This window comes from Copadichromis virginalis, linkage group LG19 (genome assembly GCF_057382275.1).
Source record: "Copadichromis virginalis isolate Kocher_CV1m ecotype Utaka linkage group LG19, C_Virginalis_male_GT1.1, whole genome shotgun sequence".
NCBI classification, from domain to species: Eukaryota; Metazoa; Chordata; class Actinopteri; order Cichliformes; family Cichlidae; genus Copadichromis; species Copadichromis virginalis.
Window position 1 is genome coordinate 26558325 of NC_140636.1, and position 20978 is coordinate 26579302.

The 20978-nt window shown below is 41.2% G+C and overlaps 2 protein-coding genes and 1 non-coding gene across 5 annotated transcripts; all 3 read right to left on the reverse strand.

Annotated features, from left to right (window-relative positions):
• Positions 1-245: 245 nt before the first annotated feature.
• LOC146686272 (interferon-induced protein 44-like) lies at positions 246-7191 on the reverse strand. 3 transcript variants are annotated; one of them, XM_085442492.1, is made up of 8 exons: positions 7099-7191; positions 2632-3125; positions 2338-2389; positions 1933-2128; positions 1689-1835; positions 1420-1591; positions 1124-1224; positions 246-1028 (listed from the first exon to the last, which is right to left on the reverse strand). In XM_085442492.1, the coding sequence occupies exons 2-8, from the start codon at positions 3110-3112 to the stop codon at positions 840-842; spliced, it is 1338 nt and encodes a 445-aa protein (XP_085298618.1). In that variant the 5' UTR covers positions 3113-3125; positions 7099-7191; the 3' UTR covers positions 246-839. The 3 variants fall into 3 exon arrangements, with proteins under 3 accessions (XP_085298618.1, XP_085298620.1, XP_085298619.1); XM_085442494.1 differs by lacking the exon at positions 7099-7191 and adding an exon at positions 6503-6715; XM_085442493.1 differs by lacking the exon at positions 7099-7191 and adding an exon at positions 4914-5065.
• On the reverse strand, positions 6708-6813 carry LOC146686273 (U6 spliceosomal RNA). Its single transcript, XR_014916993.1, has one exon. It is a non-coding gene; the product is annotated as a U6 spliceosomal RNA (small nuclear RNA).
• Positions 7192-8122: 931 nt separating the features above from the next.
• Positions 8123-20902, reverse strand: LOC146686274 (microtubule-associated protein 1S-like). Its single transcript, XM_085441475.1, has 10 exons — positions 20705-20902; positions 19348-19443; positions 17982-18064; positions 15873-16010; positions 14659-15169; positions 14469-14555; positions 11706-14197; positions 11033-11174; positions 10689-10906; positions 8123-10490 (listed from the first exon to the last, which is right to left on the reverse strand). Exons 1-10 carry the CDS (start codon positions 20865-20867, stop codon positions 10335-10337), a joined length of 4086 nt encoding a protein of 1361 aa, XP_085297601.1. The 5' UTR covers positions 20868-20902; the 3' UTR covers positions 8123-10334.
• Positions 20903-20978: the final 76 nt, after the last annotated feature.

Sequence of the window (20978 nt, forward strand, 5' to 3'; positions counted from 1 at the left end):
TCACCTTTTCATAACAACGTCTTTACAGGACTGATGTGATTATGTAATTATGACTGACATCTAGTGGCTGAATGAAGGGGGAACGTCTATGTAACCCTCCTACTACTGAAAGACTGCAGTCTTGCATATAAAGCAAGCAAGCAATTCGTGGAACTATATCATCAGTAAAAATGGACCTAGAGTCAAATTTGCAATATGTAACAAACTGAAATAAAGCATATGATAAAGCATATTGACTTTCTGACTTTCCTTTATTTTTATTTTTTTACACAATAAGAGCAGGACAAGGAAGAATATATTTGCAAATTAATATTTTCAGAATATCCAAGTTAATTAAAATAAAAGAAGTGCACACAACAGACTCTGCTTCTAAGGATCTGAAACTCAAGCTTGACTTAAGGATCTACCTCAAAGCTGATCAGGACCCATGATTGGATCACGTGACATCTGTTAATGACTTTAATTAAGCTCAATGATTTTAGCTTCAGAGCGCAAAAATATAGCACTTTGATCCAGTGGCTTTTAGTTGAGAGAAAGCAGCATGCAACGTGCTGGCACATCTTTGCAGACATGAAATGAACAGTGAATATTTATAAATGTTTTTACTGTTTCACTCATGAAACAAATATAGTTTCAGTTTGCCCACAATACAAGGGTTTTACTTTAAGATCATTTGTTGCAACCCTCTTGGAGAACCTAATTAATTGATCATTTTGAAAAGGTCTGAATTGAAATGGTTTGGGATGCTTATATGTTTTGGATTTCAAATAATCTGATGTTCTTTGTGTTCTTGATAATCAGGGCGGGAAATATCACTGGATCTGTAAAGCTCCATCTGATCACTGATCATTCCCTTCCTGAATTTCAGCCTGGTTCTCAAAAAAGCTGTCTGCAAAGTTCAGCATGTGCTGCACAGCACCAAACAGTAGAGTGTCAGTGTCCTGGTCCAGGTCCAGCTCCTCACTGTAGTTCTTCACCGGCAGTATACAGGATAACGGGATGCCCAGAGCCTCACTCAGCTCCCGTGCCTGATTACACAGATAACACAGGTACACAGATTAAATGAGCATTATTGTCATGTCAAATTTTGACCTGCTACTGTAAATGCATCTAAAAACATCACCTTCTTCTGGATGTAAAAACTGCGATAAACATTCTTCAAGTCTTCCGCCACCAGTGGACAGGCCTCGTCTACTTTAGTCATCAGCAACAGCTGAGGAATTCCTTTGAGGGACCGGAAATACAAATCATGACTGAAACAGTTTACTGACACCAAGAAAAGGTTTACCCTTTGTTGTATTTCCCTAATATAGCCTTACATATTTACATATACATAAAACTGCCTGCTGCACGTGCTGTTTTCAATGTTTTCTAAAAATAAAAAAAAATAAAAAAAAAATAAAAAGATTTTCTGCTGACCCAGCTGATTAGTCTTTCTCCGGATGGCACAAAGTTTTTCCAGCATTTTCTGGCTGAGAATAGAGACCTTGCAGGTGTCGACCACATAAACCACACAGTGAATCCTGTCACTCAGAGTCACATGCTTCTGATAGCCAGGAGCATCTGTTAGGATAGGGCCAGATGTGCTAAACTGAAGTACAAAAAAACATAGTTGTTACTTATCAATCAGCTGCCTACGTTTTTTGTATTTAATCATTTACTATTTAATCAGTTAACATGAAATGCACCCGGTAGCGATCCTTGATGTGACCTTTATAGATGTTGACCAAGTCCTCAATGTCCAAACCACCCTTTTCCTCCAGCCCCATTGTGTCACAGAGGATCAGTGGGACGACGCAACCACCTTTCCCTGCCTTGATGGTGTAAGTGCGAAACTACAGAAAAGATAGAAAATGTCATTTAATGGGAAAACACTGTACATTACAGGTAGAGCATGCAGATTCAGTTATACAAAAAGTCCTGTGCCAGTACCTGAGTGGTCACACTCTCCCCCGCTGTGCCAGCGATGGCCTGGGAAGTCATGTTGCCTCGAAATGCTGAGTTGATGGAGTTAAAGAAGCTGGACTTGCCTGCTCCAATCGGGCCTACCAACAACACACGGGCTTGGTGTACTGTTTTGATGTCAGGCTTATAGTTCCGGATGGCCTTCATCAATTGCTGTTTTTGTCTAGAAGAAAGAAAATGTACCCACACCACCCAGAGTGCAAGCACAAAAAGTTTACATGATGACAAGCTAAAAAAGATATGACATAACCTTATACTGATGATGAACATATGATGAACAATTTAGTTTTTCTTAGAATTACAAAATCCAAACATAAATTTATATATTTTACACAAACACCACCAATAACTGTGCTGCAGGTTTCTACATACTCAGCTGTCCATTTGATGTTCCTCCAGGGCTTGGGCAAGAGCTCTTCTAGGTCTATAAGTGAAAAATCGATTAATAAGAACAGGATCACTTTTTAATCATATCAATATTAATTCTCTAAAAAGTGCACAGTAAAATTACAAGCCTTGGTTTAAGCATAAGCTCATGAGTGCACTAGGCCATTTCTGCAAGTAGATGAGCACGTTTCTTAATGGTCATGAAATGTCTGTTTTGAAAGTATAACCATGGGAGACATCTTTTTAATTCTATAAAACTCAGGGATTACTTTTACACACCTTCAACTCGATACACCTCAAACTCTGTCAGTGTCAAGTCATTTCCATGCATATCTGCAGCCTGAAAGTTGAAGCCTGTGCCTGGATTTGACTGCACTTCAGGTTTGTCATCATGCAAGAAAACCAGAGCCCCGTAATTTGGACCGGTGCCTCCATCAGTGAAAGCACACTGCCCGATGATAGCTGCTACCCTCAGTGGTTTGTTTCTCTCAGCACTGATACTGTAGAGAAATGTCTTCTCATCATTGACACCCTCTCCACCTTGAGTGTAATCTTTGGAGGTGTAGGCTCCATAGATGAACCCAGCAGCATTGTAGGCTACAATAACGGTGGGCCCTTGATTGTCACAGTGTCTGTGGAAGACATTAGCAGTGAACCCATGGATGCTGGCTTTGTGGAGCAGATGGAGTTTGACACGACCGAAAAGAGAGAGGAGCTGCTTCTCCTGATCCTTAGACAAGGCGGATTTCATTGCTGCCATGATGGGAAATCACCTGATGATGTAGACAGATCAGATCAAGTTTAACAAGTTATCTCAGAAAACCACAACTGCACATGCATCCTGTGACCATTTATATAATATGTTATTAAGGGTTTTTTGTTTTTTTTTAATAAAATGTCATGTAAACCTGCAAGTGAATCATCCCACTCCCACCTTACTGAAAACTCTTTTGCTTGTGAAACACTTTCTTTTTGAAGGGCACGTTTGCTGTCTTTCATTAAAACATGTAAAATACAATCACCACCAGTCCACATAGCAAAATTGGTATGGCCCAGATCTGGCCCACACAGTATGCTTATACATGGCCCACATGCTACAAAGAATGACGGGCCTTTGGTGGCCCAGATCTGGTTTGCCAGATGTGGTCCACACAAAGCCAGTTGCAGACACACTGGTGGTCCTGTGCTGGCCCAGAGCAGTTTCAGCTCTGGGGCCCGTTCTTCGTACGTCGCTTACTACATCCAAGATCAAATGACACATCCAAGATCAAATCATCGCGCTAACCGTGAGCTCGCTAATCCGGTTCCCCGAACACACCTGCTGTTGACGATTACTACAGCTGGACGCAGGAATGTGACATCACTGGGTGTCGTAAAAGGGGCTACGTATCGATAGTAGAAACATTGATCGGCAACCCGCTGATTGGTCGGCGAAAATGTCGAAGGGGCGTGCTCGGTATTTTCCGGCAGCAGAGCAAGAACTCATGAGTGAGGGATTTCAGGAGTTTCAGAGTTTAATTAAAACGCAAGGGAACACTGCAAAGGCTGCAAAAGCAAGGAGAGAGGGCTGGCAGAAAGTTGCTGACAAATCAAACTCGTAGGTAATTTAATAATAATAATAATAATGGATTGGATTTATATAGCGCTTTCCAAGGCACCCAAAGCGCTTTACGATACCACTATTCATTCACTCCCACATTCACACACTGGTGGAGGCAGCTACGGTTGTAGCCAGGCTGCCATATCGCGCCATCGGCCCCTCTGGCCAACACCAGTAGGCGGTAGGGTAGATCTATCATATGACACTATATTGTCCAATATCATATGGCATTATATTATATTATAATATGTTATATTATATCCCCTTTCACATTAGAGCCACAACAGGACCCACAAGAAAATGGGAACAAGTAAAAGTGGAATACAGGAGTATTCTACAGAATGGTAATATTTATCTCTTAGATTGCTTTGCGTCTCTTGGCAAGGTAATACTGGCCTGTAATACTCTGTTAGTTTGTTCATAACAGCAACCAAGAAAAGGGCAGAGGAAAAAAAGACAGGTGGTGGTCCTGCACCCCCTCGTCAACAAGTTGGTTAAGTAAATAATACCCTCACGGGAATATCGATATCTCTCTATGAGCACACTGTCGCGCTGAGGTAAAGGATCCTGTCTGTCCCGCAATATACGCTGAATTCTGAGGACTCTCCTTATCAATCTTGCACCTTCCGCAATGGGTTGGTCGCGTATACGGACAGGACATGGCTGCGACAGGCTTCCCAAATCCACCTTCACTTTTATAGCCGTGGTCTCTCATCTTGATTACACGAAGTAATTTACAATTACTACTCTGAAATATGAATTACATCTGTAATAATCACATACATGTAATAGAATGTTAATAGTTCATTTCCCTTTTTTAGGAAATGACCTGTATGTATCTGTGTGACATCAATAAAAGGATCAAGTGCTGCATTACCTTTAGTTACATTGATAATATTTATTTATGGTGAAACAGTGGAAAAATATCGCTGTTGCTTTCGTATAAATGAAGCGGACATACCTGCGTGGCCGCGATCTAATCCTGTTTACATAAAGTAAACCTGCTCCCGAGCAGGTTTACGCTTACGGCTCTGTTGCTATGACAGCAAGTCCCGGATGAGCTTCGGGGAACCGACTGATCCAGGATCACGCGAAATCGTCAACAATCTAATCCGGCTAACCTACTTAGCGAGGTACGAAGAACGGGCCCCTGGCCCCAGATGTCAGCCTAATGTGTAGCTTAATTAAGACGAGTAAACTGTCTGTCACTAGGTTCTGGATAAAGTGTACACTGACAAACCTGTCAAACTTGCATTTGAAACGTTGGTTACCATAGCAGTATAATATTGCAACATGGCATTTGTGTCTTCTAACTAAAATAGGAAAATAGGAACATAAATAGTGTCATCATTGCCAGACCTGGCCCACATCTGGGGCCTGTGCTTCGTACCGCGCTAAGTGAGTTAGCTGGATTAGATTGTTGACGATTTCGCGTGATCCTGGATCGTTCGGTTCCCCGAAGCCCATCCGGGACTTGCTGTCATAGCAACAGAGCCGTAAGCGTAAACCTGCTGGGGAGCAGGTTTACTTTATGTAAACAGGATTAGATCGTGGCCACGCAGGTATGTCCGCGTCATTCATACGAAAGCAACAGCGATATTCCACCACTGTTTCACCATAAATAAATAACATCAATGTAACTAAAGATAATGCAGCACTTGATCCTTTTATTGATTTCACACAGATACATACAGGTCATTCCCTAAAAAAGGGAAATGTACTATTAACATTCTATTACATGTATGTGATTATTACAGATGTAATTCATATTTCAGAGTAGTAATTGTAAATTACTTCGTGTAATCAAGATGAGAGACCACGGCTATAAAAGCGAAGGTGGATTTGGGAAGCCTGTCGCAGTCATATCCTGTCCGTTTACGCGAGCAACCCATTGCGGAAGGTGCAAGATTGATAAGGAGAGTCCTCAGAATTCAGCGTATATTGCGGGACAGACAGGATCCTTTAGCTCAGCGCGACAGTGTGCTCATAGAGCGATATCGATTTTCCCGTGAGGGTATTATTCACTTAACCAGCTTGTTGACGAGGGGGTGCAGGACCACCACCTGTCTTTTTTTTTTGCTCTGCCCTTTTCTTGGTTGCTGTTATAAACAAACAGATTATTCCAGGGTCTCTTTCCAAGAGACGACAAGCAATATAAGTGATAAATATTACCATTCTGTAGAATATTCTTATATTTCACTTTTACTTGTTCCCATGTTCTAGTGGGTCCTGTTGTGGCTCTAATGTGAAAGGGGATATAATATAACATATTATAATATAATATAATGTAATATAATATTGGATAATATGGTGTGATGTGATAAATCTACCCTACCACCTACTGGTGTTGGCCAGAGGGGCCGATGGCGCAATATGGCAGCCTGGCTTCTGTCAGTCTGCCCCAGGGCAGCTGTGGCTACAACCGTAGCTGCCTCCACCAGTGTGTGAATGTGAGAGTGAATGAATAGTGGCATTGTAAAGCGCTTTGGGTGCCTTGAAAAGCGCTATATAAATCCACTCCATTATTATTGTTATTATTGGATTACTTACGAGTTTGATTTGTCAGCAACTTTCTGCCAGCCCTCTCTCCTTGCTTTTGCAGCCTTTGCAGTGTTCCCTTGCGTTTTAATTAAACTCTGAAACTCCTGAAATCCCTCACTCAAGAGTTCTTGCTCTGCTGCCGAAAAATACCGAGCGCGCTCCTTCGCCATTTTCGCCAACCAATCAGCGGGTTGCCGATCAATGTTTCTACTATCGATGCGTAGCCCCTTTTACGAATTTGCGTGTCATCCTTGCGCAGGGGCCATGCTAATCTTCTCTGTATCGTTCCAATTTTAGTATATGTGCTACCGAAGTAGCCCCTTTTACGGCACCCAGTGATCGCACATTACTTCATCCAGCTGTACTAATCGTCAACAGCAGGTGTGTTCGGGGAACCGGATTAGCGCGCTCACGGTTAGCGCGATGGTTTGGTCTTGGATGTTTCATTTGATCTTGGATGTAGTAAGCGACGTACGAAGCACAGGCCCAAAGAGAAACTGAAAGTAAAACCACCTTCAAGAAACCCGCTGAAGTGATAAAAGTCATACTTGCAGCAGAAAGATGCACACTGTGGATGAAGTTAGATGTTATCAAAACAAACTCACCTTCAGAAGACAAACTGATGCAGGAAAAATACAGTCTGTGGCACGCCGCAGTGGTTTAATGTGTTGTGGAGGTTCAAACAGGAATGAAAGTAAAAGTAAACCTTTTTTCTTTGTCCCTGTTGTGATTGGTCACATTGTAAAGGCTGTAAAATGAGTGCAACCAATAAGACTTGACATGAAACATGATTCTTCTGTGATACTGAGTTTTGCAGTTCAGTCTAAAAGCTATAAAAGCGTCTTTGATGATACACCGAAAGAAATACAGTTATGAGGAATATACAGTATAATGAGCCTTATGAATAAATTATTCAATTAGTATGTATTTGTTCCTTTATTCATGTGTATTTTAGTCATTTTCAGAGGTTTTTTTTAAGTATAATCAAATTCAGATGCATACACATACATACAGTATTGTGCAAAAGTCTTGAGTTACTCCTCTTTACACTTCGTCTTCAAGGAACCACACCTTGTTGATTTTTTTTAAACCGGTCTTAAGCAATAGTTTTCCAGGCAAAAGACTTTTAAACTTTTTCCTTTGGACGTTGGCTGCTTTTCCTCTAAAAAACAACCTTGTAGGTTTACCCCTTCCCCAATAACAACCTCAGTCGTGATTCCCTGTCCTGTTTTGTTCCTGAAAGACAAGTCAGTGAAAACCAAATTCATTTTTAAACTCACTGACTTTTATGGCAACATATAGCAAAATCAGCAGAAATAAGAAACAGACTGCCTATACGAAAAGTGACCACACCGTACATTTACTGACTTAATCCAGGGGTTGTTACTATGTAATAAGATACTTTGGTTGATCTTGTGTTATGCAGTATGCTAAATTACAGTTCTTTGTCTCTTTTAATCAAAATTTTATAATCCTAAGTATGTAACACCATCCAAAGCATTTCCAGAAATATAAAATTAATTAAAATGTAGCTACAATAAGCAAAAGTGGGTAATTTGTTCTATTGTGTTGTAAGATTATGATAATTTGATTCAACATCCACAGGGCAACTCTCAGCAGACCTTTGAATGGTGATGCACATTCTTTATTCATACATTGCTCACTGCCCTACAACCCACACATTTGACATTGTTATTGTATGTTCTTACAGACAATTACAAAGTGACACTTTCCCATTGCTCACAACACCTTGCTCTGCCCTGTCTCCCACAGTGCTTTGCTCTCTTGCTTCATGAATATCATGAATGAACAACAACATACAGTACATTTTTTATACATGCAGGACACATACACATAGTTACAATTCACTTGCAGGTTCAAGTAGTCAATCGTTTAAAACCTCAAACTGGCGCCATTTTGCAGAAAAAAGGCAGTCATGAGTTGTTATAAATTAGCACTGGACATCATTGTAACATTATTGGGATGAGTGACGAGAAATAAATCATTTTTTTCTCAAGTATAATAAGAACTTATGACTAGTTTTTATAGCGTCTTTAAACAATTGAAAAAAAAACGTGGATTTAAAAAGCAAAATGGGTTGTTGTGTCTTTGTGATCATTTGCTTTGGTATTAATCAAACTCTGCATTCCACATGCACATTCATGTGACAGGAACAGAGAGCACTGATGATTTCTTACACATCCCTCCATGGATTCGTGGATATCTAGTCTGGGCTCAAGTAAAAGAAGGACCTGTCACTGTGACTACACCAGTTTTTATGATGTGCAGACGCAATAAAAAATCAACACTTACTATTGAGAGACTGCACTGACGGTACTTTGGACACATTTCCTTGTACTTTGCACTTCCCTTGCAATTTCTTTGGCCTTTTGTAACGTCTGTGCAATTGATTTAATTAGTTAAGAATTTTTTTTTTCAAGAACAATTTCCTTGAGGGTAGAGCTGCATTTAAATATTTACCTTCAAAAGTGATAAATTGCGCATTTCTGTGTAGCCAGATTGGATTTAATGTCTCAGTTATAATAATTATAATCTAGATATGCATTGAATATGTTCTTTATTTTCCCTTTGTTTTGTTTTGGCTTTTTTAAAACTATTTTCAAAATGAACAAGAAATAAAAATTTTAAATGAAAAGAATTTTGTCACTATATTAAACAAAGTGCCCTGTGTACTGTAGTCTACTTTATTAAAACTGTTCAGTATTAGGATGGAGTGGGGGGTTGGGTGCTTTCCACCTTTGGGATGTCTTCACTGTTTAAATACAATCTGATTGTTAAGTAATTCTTATTTACACTCTGGCAAGCCTCTCTACAACAGACCGTGTGATCATATCCACAATCCAAATACATATTAACAAGTCTGAGCCTCACACGCTTATGATCATAAGCATTTTAACTGATTACAATTGCAGGACTAATATTAATATCACGATTGCTGTAATGCTGTTAAATTTAATCTGGTACTCTAATCCCTTCTGGCAGATTTGCACACTCATTTTCAGTAATCTCAGAGTCAGTAATTGTCATTTTCAGTATTTCTGAGAGTCTGTTTGCTCAGCACAGTTGACACTGCCACCAATGTGGCGTAATACTTTTTTAAAGCAGTTAAAACACAAGCGCAGCAAACATCACATGTACTTACAGTGCTCAGAACAAAATGCTTTACCACTCAATATGAATATTTGTTGTTGGACTCTCATTGAGAAATGAATGATCAAATAAGTCTAATTAAAAGAAAAATAAACAAATGCACGGCTTTCATAATTAATAGTTTGCACACTTTCACCAGTTGCATGTAATATGGATAAATGTTGTTAGAAAGCTGTTAATGCTAAAAGCAGCAAAACGGGCCCAGGTACACAGCACAAACTACGATCACGTTTCAGTGCAAGCCTACACAAAGTGCCATTGACCCCGTGTACATTATTTTCAGTAATCTACAGCATCAGCTTTCATGTAAATCTACATTTATGCAGGCTGACATGCTTCTCTTGCAGCCAGTATGACCTCCTCTCCTGTTTTGCATAGGGTCATGGGTCAGTGAAGTCATGCATTACCCCCGGAGGGAAGAGATCTAAGGGCCCCTCGGTGCAACAACACCCTAAAGGAAGTGTTATACCAGGAAGAGTGAGGCAAAAGCCTCATATCGTTATCTACTCAGTCGTGAACGTGCAGAAAGAGTTGCACTTTTTTCCATAATATTTGTTTCTAACTTCCTATTCTGTCACTCCATCAGTCCTCAAGCTCTCTACCTTAATGTCACAGTTTAATTTAGCCCAGGTCCACCTTCCATCCTCCAGGCTGCAGATCCTAGTTTGTCTCAGAACTCTATTTTGCAGGCGGGGAAAGTTTCATCCTGCATGGCAACGGTGCTGTTAGATCCCAGGACAGTGATTCCTAGTTCACGCTGTTTGTCCAAGGTCTGCTGGTACCACTCCTGCATCGACACCGATTCGAAGGTAGGGATCACTGTTACCTGGAGAAATACAAAAGGCCGCCTTTAGCCATTCAGTAATAGCTGATGATTTTAGCATTTGGAGGGATCTACAGAGTGTGGTTTGGGATTCAGTAACAGCCCAATTTTCATGGAAATGATCTCTGTGATTGCATTTTACATTTTCTCATTTTGGGGGAAAAAACACTTACATAATAATCTACTGTATAATGTTTCTACCTGCATAGAGTCTGGCCATGATATCTTTCCATCCAGCAGAGCATCCAGGGTTTGCCTCATTAGTTCCTCCCGCTCCGGGCTGTCACCGCTGATGATGTAGCAAGAAGAGCGAACACACTTGAAGAAGTCCACACTCACTGTGGGAGAGGAGGCTCCAGAGGGGGTATAAGCCAGGTCCACATACACACTGACTTCCCCAGCAGAGGTAGCCTTAGAGCCTGTGGCCGAAAGGAGAGGAGAAATTACAGCCTAATAGCGCTCATACCGAGACACAACACTTAAATGTTGAAGTTGCCCTTAAATTACGCAGGGCAAGAGAAAAAATCCCACTTCACAGCTCATACCTGGACTGGACGAGGATTTTGCTGGTGCTGATCGAGTGCTGGTGGAGGGGGTACGAGCTAAAGAGACGCTTCCTTTTGTGACTCCACTTTGGCTCCCTGTCCTGCTTTTCCCTGAGCCTGATTTTTGGGAGGCCTCAATGACCTGATCACAAAAAAGATCAAATGTAATACAAAGTTCAGTGGTAGATTTTGTTTAAATAGATTATGATTTAGACAATTCTATGGCCCAAATTTTTAAAGTAATAATTAGGTTACGCTTTACAAATAAAAATAACATGAGTCAAAAGGTCCACTTTGAGTATTTTGATGGGTTTTATGAAGTAACAGAAAACATTTTGTATCATATCAAAATGTCAGATATGTTGAAGCAGCCATTCATATAATAATCATTTTTACTCTTATAAAATAAAGACACAGGCTTTAACCTGTGGCCAAAACCAGTTGCGCTGATAGTATAATTAATCTTTCATATATTTTCATAAATCACATATTTTGCCTTCAATCTAGCAGACGAGATAAATTCAGTAATTACTCGGACCTCTTTGTGTGACAACACAACAAAATAATTCAACCTGTCTTCAGCTTAGAAATACCACAATCCACCTGAAGCCACAATAAAGCTCATACATGATCTTAACACAGGCATGTGTTTCTGCTCACGAGACAAACTCACCCCTGCAAGTTTTTTTCCTCGCATGCCCGTGGCTTTTGCTCTCTTGCCATGAACATCTGAGTCAAACTGGGGAACTGGCATGGAGGCGTCAGGATGTGGAGGCAGAGGTGGACTGTCCCTGAGAGGTGCTGGAAGAGGGTCTGGCGGCAGAGCCTGATGGGTTAGGATGTTTTGTGGAGAATTAGAAGGCTCGCTACATGACTCATCCTCATCCGAGTCCAGAGCTCCGTCAGCAGTGGTGGACGGGCAGTCCTCAGTGCAGACAGGGGCGTTTGAGTCACTGGGTGACGTGTCCTTGGTGTTGTTATTGTTGTTGCCGTGATGATGCGGAGTAAAGGCTCCTCTGGAGGCCTCGCTGGTGCCTGAGCCGGAGTCGGGCTGTTTAAAATGTTTAAACTCACAGGGAGAAACCAAACACAGGTCTACATCATGACCTGAAGCCTCGAAATGAAGTGTGCTGGGAGCCAAAGGTCGTGCTGCCTCTGAACTCTGACCTAAAGATTTGAGAGGCTTCTTCATTTGTAAGGACATTCCTGCATAGTGGCTGCCATTGGAGTGAGAGTGATAAACGCTGTCATCGCCCTCTCTCTGGCTCCCAGTGGTTGGTCCCTGCTCAAAGGACATGGACAATGATTCATCTACCTCTGTGGACTGAGGTGAGCTCACCTCTGCTGGCATGGAGTGTGTAGTGGTGGTGGCAACAGAGGGAGACGGGTCTGAAGAAACTTCCTTAAGTGTCCCCAAAGGAAGAAAACTTAAATGCTTCTCTCTGGGATGTGTGGGGTTCTCTGGAGTGCTTTTAGGATGGCATAGCTGCCCCTCACTTTGCCTGGATGACCCATTTGGCTGGTTAACATCAGCAGAATCTAGGCTACCCTGGGCTTGTAGCCGGCTAAGAGCAGACCTGTTGCACCAAACATCGTCTGGGGACAAACAGTAAGGAGTGTGGCCTGCGCTGTTGGGCCGTGAGTCGGGGGACGCTGGTTCTACGGTCTCCTCGTCGGGGCTGACAGGAGCCTGGTTCTCTGGAGAGGATCGCGAGGGTGGACTATATTTCAAAGCCCCATCAAGAAGCGTGTACTCAGTTGGAGTTAAGTCTAACTGGACTGTACGCTCATTCTTTGGTGCCTTGTTCAAAGGAGATGGAAATCCTACAACCTTTGCAGGTTTTGTAGCATTTCCAGGCTGGTCTACAAGGCTTTTCTGCAAGTCTGTATCAGCTCTCTCACCACTTCCAGGCATATGTTGCACTCCATTATCACCACTCCCTCCACTACCTGCTGCTTTTTCTACTGATCTGTCAGCTGTTTCATTACAAGTGTCTTCTTGGCTCAGGCCTCCTAGGCTCTTTTCATTTTCTGGATCACTGCTTTTCTGCTTATCTACCGTTTCCACCTGTGCCTCTTCTCGTTCGATTTCCTCCCTCAGCTTAAGAAAATCAGCTGTCATATCTTCAGGGGTAGACATTTTGGAGCCACAGGGATTTTCCTCGGGGTCCATTTTTTTATTTTCCTGCTCAGTAACAGTGCACTCTGGATCAAGGATTTCTGGCACAGCTCTAGTGTCAGATTTGGCTGAGTCATTATTTGGCAGTGCACTGTTGACATGCAGCTTCTTGCTATCATTTGCTTCCTTTCCTGGTAGCTTTTTTGCTTTCTTCTCTCCTATTTTAGAGTCATTCTTTGCTTCTTTTTTGAGCTTCATTTTATTTTCGTTCTTTAATTTGGAGGGAACACCATCCTTCTTGCTCTGACTGTTCTTTCTAGCTATGCTCCCTTCTTTGTTGTCAGTCTTCTCCTCTTTTTTCCCATCCTTTCCTCCTCCTTTTTTGGAAGTATTCTTCTCTGCTGCTTTATCCTTTATGCCTGTCTCTTTTATTTTGGTTTTATCAGTCTCCATCATGCCAGTTCCATTTAATGCTTTTCCTTTTTCCTTTGAAGACACATCCTTACCATCTCCACGCTCTTTCCTTTGTTTGTGTGTTCCCTCCTTTCCTTGTGACTTGACACTGTCCTGGCTCTCTGTCCTCTTGGTCTTTTTCTCTTCTCCTAGTTTCTCTAAGTCTCCCATTGTCACTGTGGGTTTCTGGAGAAAGGCCAGCCCCTTTAGCTTTTCCAGCCCCTGCAGCAGCTTTGCCTGTGGGGTAATGCCAGGGAAAAGCACCCTGACCACCTTCTCTTGAGGACACGCTGGATGCCACACAAGCAGAGCACACACAGAGGTGAGGGCGGTGAGAGGGAGAGTTTGGGATTTAGATGCTGATGATACTCCATCGGGCCAATTTTGCATGAATGTCTGGTATTCCTGGTTGTTTTTGCCTGGGTTTAGTATGTATAAATCCAGCTGTCCCACTCCCATCTTTTGGAAAAGGGTTAAGGGCTCAAAGGGGACTCCTTGTGGTCGAAACATTGGTTGCGGTCTGATGTCTAAATTCTTTAACAGCTGTAGGGTTAGAGCAGCCTGCTGGGTGCTCTTCAGTACATTGTCCACACCTGACAGGAGAATAATGATAACTTGTATAACCAATCAGTCATATCATTGTTTTTAGCAGTTAAAAATGTCATGAGATAACATGCACAAGTAGATGTTGTTGGTGCTTGAACATTACACTGATTGCTCAGTGCAAAACAAAACAGAAAGTAAATAAATGAACAAATGATATTAATATAAATGCATTTATCAGAAAAATGATTGATAGCTGATATTAACAGTTTGGTTATTTTTTCAATTTTTACTCTATTGTTGTTTTATTGCAGCACTCACAGGGCTGTTGTTCCACCTGCAACCTGCTGGGGGCATTAAAGAACACAACCCCAAGCTCTGGAGAGATGAGCTTCTTACACGAGTCCTCTGTGGAGCAGTATAAAGAAAGAAAGAGAGCCACAATGTGTTATTTCAGAAAATGAAACAAATAAAGAGAGCATAATTTACTCATTATCCCCTGTTATGCTACCTATGACGTCAGTTCTCAGCTCCTGCTCAGCCACCTTCCTCTCCAGGAAGGAGACGACACCAGGGAGGTTCTCTGTCCCGACATGCGTCAACAAAACAGCATCAACTCTGTCGAGGTGGCGGACCAGCTTCCAGAAGCAGGCCTGAGAGTCCGAGCCTCCGTCCACCAGCACCGTAAACCCGTTAACGGCAAAGAAGGCACAATCACCACGGCCAGCAGGGAATACGTAACAGCAGGGGCGGGACAGCTTGAGGAAACCCACAGTGGTAGGAGGCGGCAGCAGGTCAAAGGGGGAAGAAGGACAAATGGTGCAAGAGATGAGTGACGTGAATTTCCCCAGAGCTTCCATCGCAGGCAGCACCTCTGGGGGATTGATGCAGAGACTGAAAGGACCTTGCAGGGGCTGGTTTTCCACAAGAGTCTTTCTCCACTGGCCAATGTTGGGACAACTGAGGGTCAGATGGATCCTGCTGGGTGGAAGTGAGGAGGCAGAGCTCTCCTGGTCAAAAGACTGAAGAGAGACAAGTTCCCAGCATTATATATACAATTTTTAATTTTATCCTTCACAATTTACAGTAAAGTCGCTCAAAGCTATATCTTAGTCATGTCAGTGGATAGCGCCTCACATTTATTAAACAGGCAAATTTATGGAATGGTCATTTTAAATGCTGATTATGATTTTTATAAAAAATGAGAAGATACTAAATACTGGTTGGGATCTTTATAAACTCTCAATATCAGGATCATCCTCAATAATACATTACAGCCCCGTTTTTAAAGTATCATTTGGATGTTAGGTCAAACTTCACTGTTGTGAGAACTTGATGTTTACCCTTCACTGCAAATTTTAAGAGTTTTGCACTATTTATTAAAAGATCATTTTTCAAGACCACAGTCCAGGAACTCTTAACAATTTTCTGACCCTGAAACTGAAAGAATGATCAGTAATATGAGAAGATAATCATTAGTCACTGCTCTGAATTAAGCCTGGATTTGTAGGTGGTAATAAAGGTTTACTTTAAAACTGTACTATTGTTACATGTATAATTTTAAAACCTCTGTGTGTGCTTGAAAACATGATGCTTGTTTTTAAGCGTGTACTCTTAACATATTCTGATATTGTCTATATGCAGTGTTCCGGTCATTTGGGCTTCAAGGTGTGGCAAGTTTGTGCATTCAGAATTATAATTGCAACTTTGTGGTTAGGTGTATACCTGTTCTGTTAAGATTTGTTTCAGTTGGTATGGTGAAAACAGTCCTCTGTTAAAAAGCACGTCTCCGCTTTCCTCCTCACTCAGGCCAGCCAAGATCAGCAGCTTATGAGCCGATTCTCTGGACAGGAACGCAAACACCTGACCAGGGAACAGAAATGGAAAAAAATCAGGCCTAATCGAAAGTCAACAGAAAAGCAGTGAAGATAAATGTAAAAATATAGATGGAGAAAAATCAAAGAATAGTAAACAGTACTGTGAAAATGCATGAAATACTCTTAGGCAGGCTTTCTTGTAATTTCTTTAAGAAATGTTCTGCAAGTATCTTGAAAGAAATTCAAATCACCTGGTTAGTGCAAAAAAAAACCCCAAAAACCAGTATTTTATGAATATCAAGTTGTCTTAACTTTGGTATTATTTGTAGGTTTGACTAAAGAAATTGGAACAAATGTTGTGTTTTATAACAGACTGCTAGTAATGAAGTGCCTGAAGATACAATTTAAAATAGGCTCTTTTCTATATTGTCTGTTATGTATTTACACCAAACCGGTTCATGTCTTGAATTAGATGTTGTTTTATGCTTGAATGATTCATAAATCAGCATTAAATAGCTTAAAAAGATCTTCTGAAATGCTCAGGTACAAGGATGGACCAAAAATGAGTGAAAAGGCAATGTCAATGTCAAAAAGACAAACTGTATAAGAGCTTCAGAAATCCTGGAGAACTATTGCTCAAGACTACTTTTTTTTTTAAACTATAAGACAGTTTGGTTCCTTGGAAGCAAATTATAAAGAAATGAAGGGTCTCTCAAGACATTTGCACAGCTCTGTACATCAAATGTCACACATGTCACAAAGATGTCACACCCTTGTTTAGCTGTTTTGTGATTACATTCCAGGATTACTCCATAACAAAGTAAATGAGTAGCTACAGGCCTCATTTTTACCATGCAAAAAAATGTGTATATTGAGTATAGACCAATCAGCCACCACATTTAAAACGCTGATAGTGTTTATCACTGATCATCTAAATGCAGCGCAATGTTGTGAATTGAAATCTTGGATTTGAATTTGTTGCCACTTTGAATTCTTTGTACTTTTTTTAACTTTATGCACAATCTACTACATGGTTATTTTTATTTTTGGAGTCTTGCGTTTAGGTCACAATCGTGCAAAAACATAACAAAGGTAACATGTCTGTGCCCCGATATGACAGAGCTGTTATATTAGGTTAGGTTCCTCTGAAGGCACATGCATAACTGCACAATGGTCTTCATCAGTGTGCAGTTATGACTTCGGTCAGTTTGAAATTTAGAGCAAAACGTAAATGCACCGCAAAAAATATTCAACAGATTTTCAGAAATGCAGTATATTATCATAATAGCCAGGTATTTCTCAATATGATGGAGAGGCAAACTTTTGTGCATGGAAGAAAATGTAATTGATTGAGCCCCAACATCCCCTCTCTGGTCTGTGTTAGGCCAGAAATAGTCAATAACAGCCACGGCCAGACAGCCGGGGAAATGTTCCAAAACCAGTGAACTGCCACATGGCCCTTTTATCTACTGACTGGTGTGCAAACGTGTTGGACTGTCTGTGCTTCCACATGACAAATTGTGTGCTAATTGGATTCTGGCAGTGATGATTTGAGTTAATTGTGTTTTAGAGCATGCCGGTGCTTTTGATATGAACACGAGGTGACATACGAGGTTAGCGTTTTTCACAGAAAGCTCAACAAATCTGGATCCCACGTAAAAACAGGGGAATAGTGTTTAAAGTTTGGGGGAAGAGGGTGAGTGTTTTGGTATATTGCACCTTGCTTTGAGATGTTGCCTATTATACATATTATACTACATACAGTAGCCCAGTTATAGTGTGGAAGTATTTGAGATAATAATGTTGTAATTTTGCATAGTTATTCAAGGCATCTACAGCCTAATGAAAATAATGTACATGTATAAATTCCTGTTGCACCTGCTTAAACATAGTGATGGCAATAAAACAACAATTCATACATTTGGGAAATTATTATATTCAACTTATTTCTGAATAACTGAATCATTTTAACACAGCATCATTTTGTCAGCTGCCACCCGAGGATTTATCCCCTCACCTCTGAATGAACCTGGTCCTGAGATGGACTGATCACCACCTGAGTGTCCAACACTCTGGTACAGTGACGTAGACACTTATGCCCTGAAGAGGCAGAGAGAAAAATAAGAAGAGATATAAAGAGAAGGACAAACAGACAGCCACAGGGATGCAAACAAGAGGGAGATAAGCCGACAGGTCCGAGCATTGAGTGACAGACTGGAAGCAAATAGGAGAAGAGCTCAAAGAGGAGAAAGTGAACTGGGCTAATCGGACGGGTGATTGACTCACTGGGTGAAAAAGAGAAAGTAAGAAAAGTGGAACAGCTGAGTCAGAAGGATTGTCTGAGGAAGAGATGCCAAGTTTCCTCAATCTGAGAAGGACATCCAGTCTGAGAGGCTGGACTGGGTGAACAGCTAAGAATACAGAGGCGTACTTAGCCGACTGGAATTTCATGACCCAAATATGAACAAATGTTTCTCAGTCTTTTTACACAAAGGGAAACAGAAAGGGCTATTTTCCCTACATGACATTTTGCATAATTCAACCAAACATTTAAAATTCTGGGAGAATATGTCTTTTCCTTTCCTTGACAATAATTAGACATATATCTCTGTTTCTGTACACTAAAAAATGAAACTACAAACACCATCTGGCTAACTTAGCTTAGCATAAAGACTGGAAATGGGAAAATGACTAATATTTCTGTAACACATGTAAAAATTAGAAAATAGCATCACATATCACATAGCATGTGAAGGCTGGGAGCAGTGACTTCCTGGAGTCTCCACTGGTGGTTAATGTAAAACCTCAACATGCTGATTCACCACTCTGGTAAATGTGAGGGCTCAGGAGGCAGGATTGTTAGTATTATTAGTATTATAGCAAGATACATAGTTTTGACACTGAATGCAAGTGAGTGCTATTGATTGTTGTCTAACTTTTGGACAAGAAATTAAATAAATGCATGCCTCACACTATTCATTTCTGTAGTCGATCTTATTATGGAAGCTATACTACAGTGCAGGCAACCTCTCTGGATAGACAAATGTCTGCTCTTGACCATTTTCATCACTTCACTTTACACGGATCAGCTGTGACACAACTGTTTAATTCTTTTTGTCTGTCTTTTTTCCTGTGCTCAGCTGTCCTTAATTGCCAACCATACAGAGAGAACGAGAGGTGGCAAAACTTGGCTGCAGGTTTCTATTGTTTTCTGTGTCGTGGGCCCACCCATGCTCAACAATCGCCCTGTCTGGCTGCTTGTCCACTTTCCTTCCTTCCTTCCTTAGTGACCCCAGATTGGCTGAGCTGAAATATTGCCATGGCAATGGGAGTTTCCCCAGTAGGGCCAAAGAGTTTGGCAAGAAAGATGACTTAAATCTTACCTGCACTCTTGAAAGATGCCGTGTGATGGGAGAGGAATTCTTGGAGGTAGAGGTTCAGGTTACAGGATTTTAAGTCCACATCCCATGACCGAATACCTGACAGCAAGAAAGTTAGAGGCTATACTGTCACATGGTGCAATGTGATAAAAGCCTACACATGTCCAAGTATTCGCAAAATATTAAAACTGGCTGTTATAATCGTAGCTATCCCATAGTATATTTTATTTCAATATTTAATGCATTCAACCAAATCTGCTCTCTCTTTTTAACATAGTACAACGAGTATCATTGTATCTTGCAATCTGTCATATAAACACGATAAAGAGTCTGTAGCATTTACTTTCAGCTAATTATACACATTAAATACAGAATGTACCATCTTATATTGTACATGTAAATGTATTTTCTGTTTTTAGCTGACAAGTGAGGAGAATTTGAGGTTTTTCTTTGAAACACGTGACAGTCAGCTGAATGTGGTTGGCTTTTAGACTGCTAAAGACACATGATGAAGACTGAAAAACTGGAGGACACTATAGCAGATGATTTTCCCAATCTGTAGGACAAACAGTTGTTAAATTATTATTTTTATGATTAACCGATGAAGAAATAATCTTTAGCTACAGATGTACATTCAAAAAACTGGGCTGTTTGTTCAGTTCATGAAAAGTTGATGACATTTTTGAAGTACATAGCTTTCACCAGAGTGTAATGAAATGTTAATTGGCCCAGTTAGCTACAGTGCAGGAATATGAGTCAGTCTGTTTTTCTATCTGTGTCTGTCCTCGTGGTTTCTCTTCAATTTCCCTATCTATCCTGTTTTACATGAACTGTCTGCTACACATGCTGGCTTCCATAAAATGTCTACAGCTGCAAAACAGCAAAGCAATAAAACATAGACTGTAATGGATCGTTATGAGTACGCACTGTCTGGTCTGCAGCATCCACAATTACAGCTGTGCATAAATGCACAAAGGTTAATGGGACATCGCTTACAAGTGGCTGTGTGTGGACTGAAAATCCCCGGCGCAACATTTCCCTCAAAGCTTGTCCTTACATAACTAAAAACTAAAACTGAGGCGAAAGGCAAAGCACCCACTCCAGACAGCTTTTAATTATAATGTGTCCGGAGGGATGAGGGGGTGATGCTGATGGTGGAGTGTCGCCAGATGACGCATCCTCGGTCAGTACGGTGGGGAAAAATTGCATAAAAAAAACTGCAGTGTGCTCAGTATATCAAAGCAAGTGATGATTTGGGCAAGAAGAACTTGCAGGAAGCTGTTTTTTTTGTAATACAATTGTATAGGAAAAAGCAAAATGGCATACAGCAGCTATTGGACGCGGGCTGAAATAAACCTACCTCGCTCTATCTCCCTGCTGATGTGTTCCGTCTGCCTGAGGCGAGCGGTCCGTCCGATTATGATGAGCAGGGAGTATTTATGGAGGCAAAAGTCGAGGTTTGCGGTAGCGGCGCGCTTCGGCTCCTCCTGGACCTCCCTCTCCAGCACCCGGCTGGACGCCATGTTGGAAAATTGCGCTTCTATGTGATGTCATTGAAAAAGCCTGACAGCGCCTTTTATTACAGGGATGACAGCTGCTGTGCTGGAATTCAGCCGCGCATCAGTGAATGGGCA

Bases quoted from the DNA above. Each gene is read 5' to 3' on its own strand.
- LOC146686272 (XM_085442492.1), bottom strand. From the start codon at position 3,112: ATGGCAGCAATGAAATCCGCCTTGTCTAAGGATCAGGAGAAGCAGCTC. The intron at 1,225-1,419 runs GTCAGCAGAAAA...GGTCCCTCAAAG, and splicing joins GAGAAAGACTAATCAGCTGG to GAATTCCTCAGCTGTTGCTG. The intron at 1,029-1,123 runs GTGATGTTTTTA...CTGTGTAATCAG, and splicing joins GTTTTTACATCCAGAAGAAG to GCACGGGAGCTGAGTGAGGC.
- LOC146686274 (XM_085441475.1), bottom strand. From the start codon at position 20,867: ATGGCGTCCAGCCGGGTGCTGGAGAGGGAGGTCCAGGAGGAGCCGAAG. The intron at 18,065-19,347 runs GTAAGATTTAAG...CTGCCTCTTCAG, and splicing joins GGCATCTTTCAAGAGTGCAG to GGCATAAGTGTCTACGTCAC. The intron at 16,011-17,981 runs GTGAGGGGATAA...TTCCCTGGTCAG, and splicing joins AGGACCAGGTTCATTCAGAG to GTGTTTGCGTTCCTGTCCAG.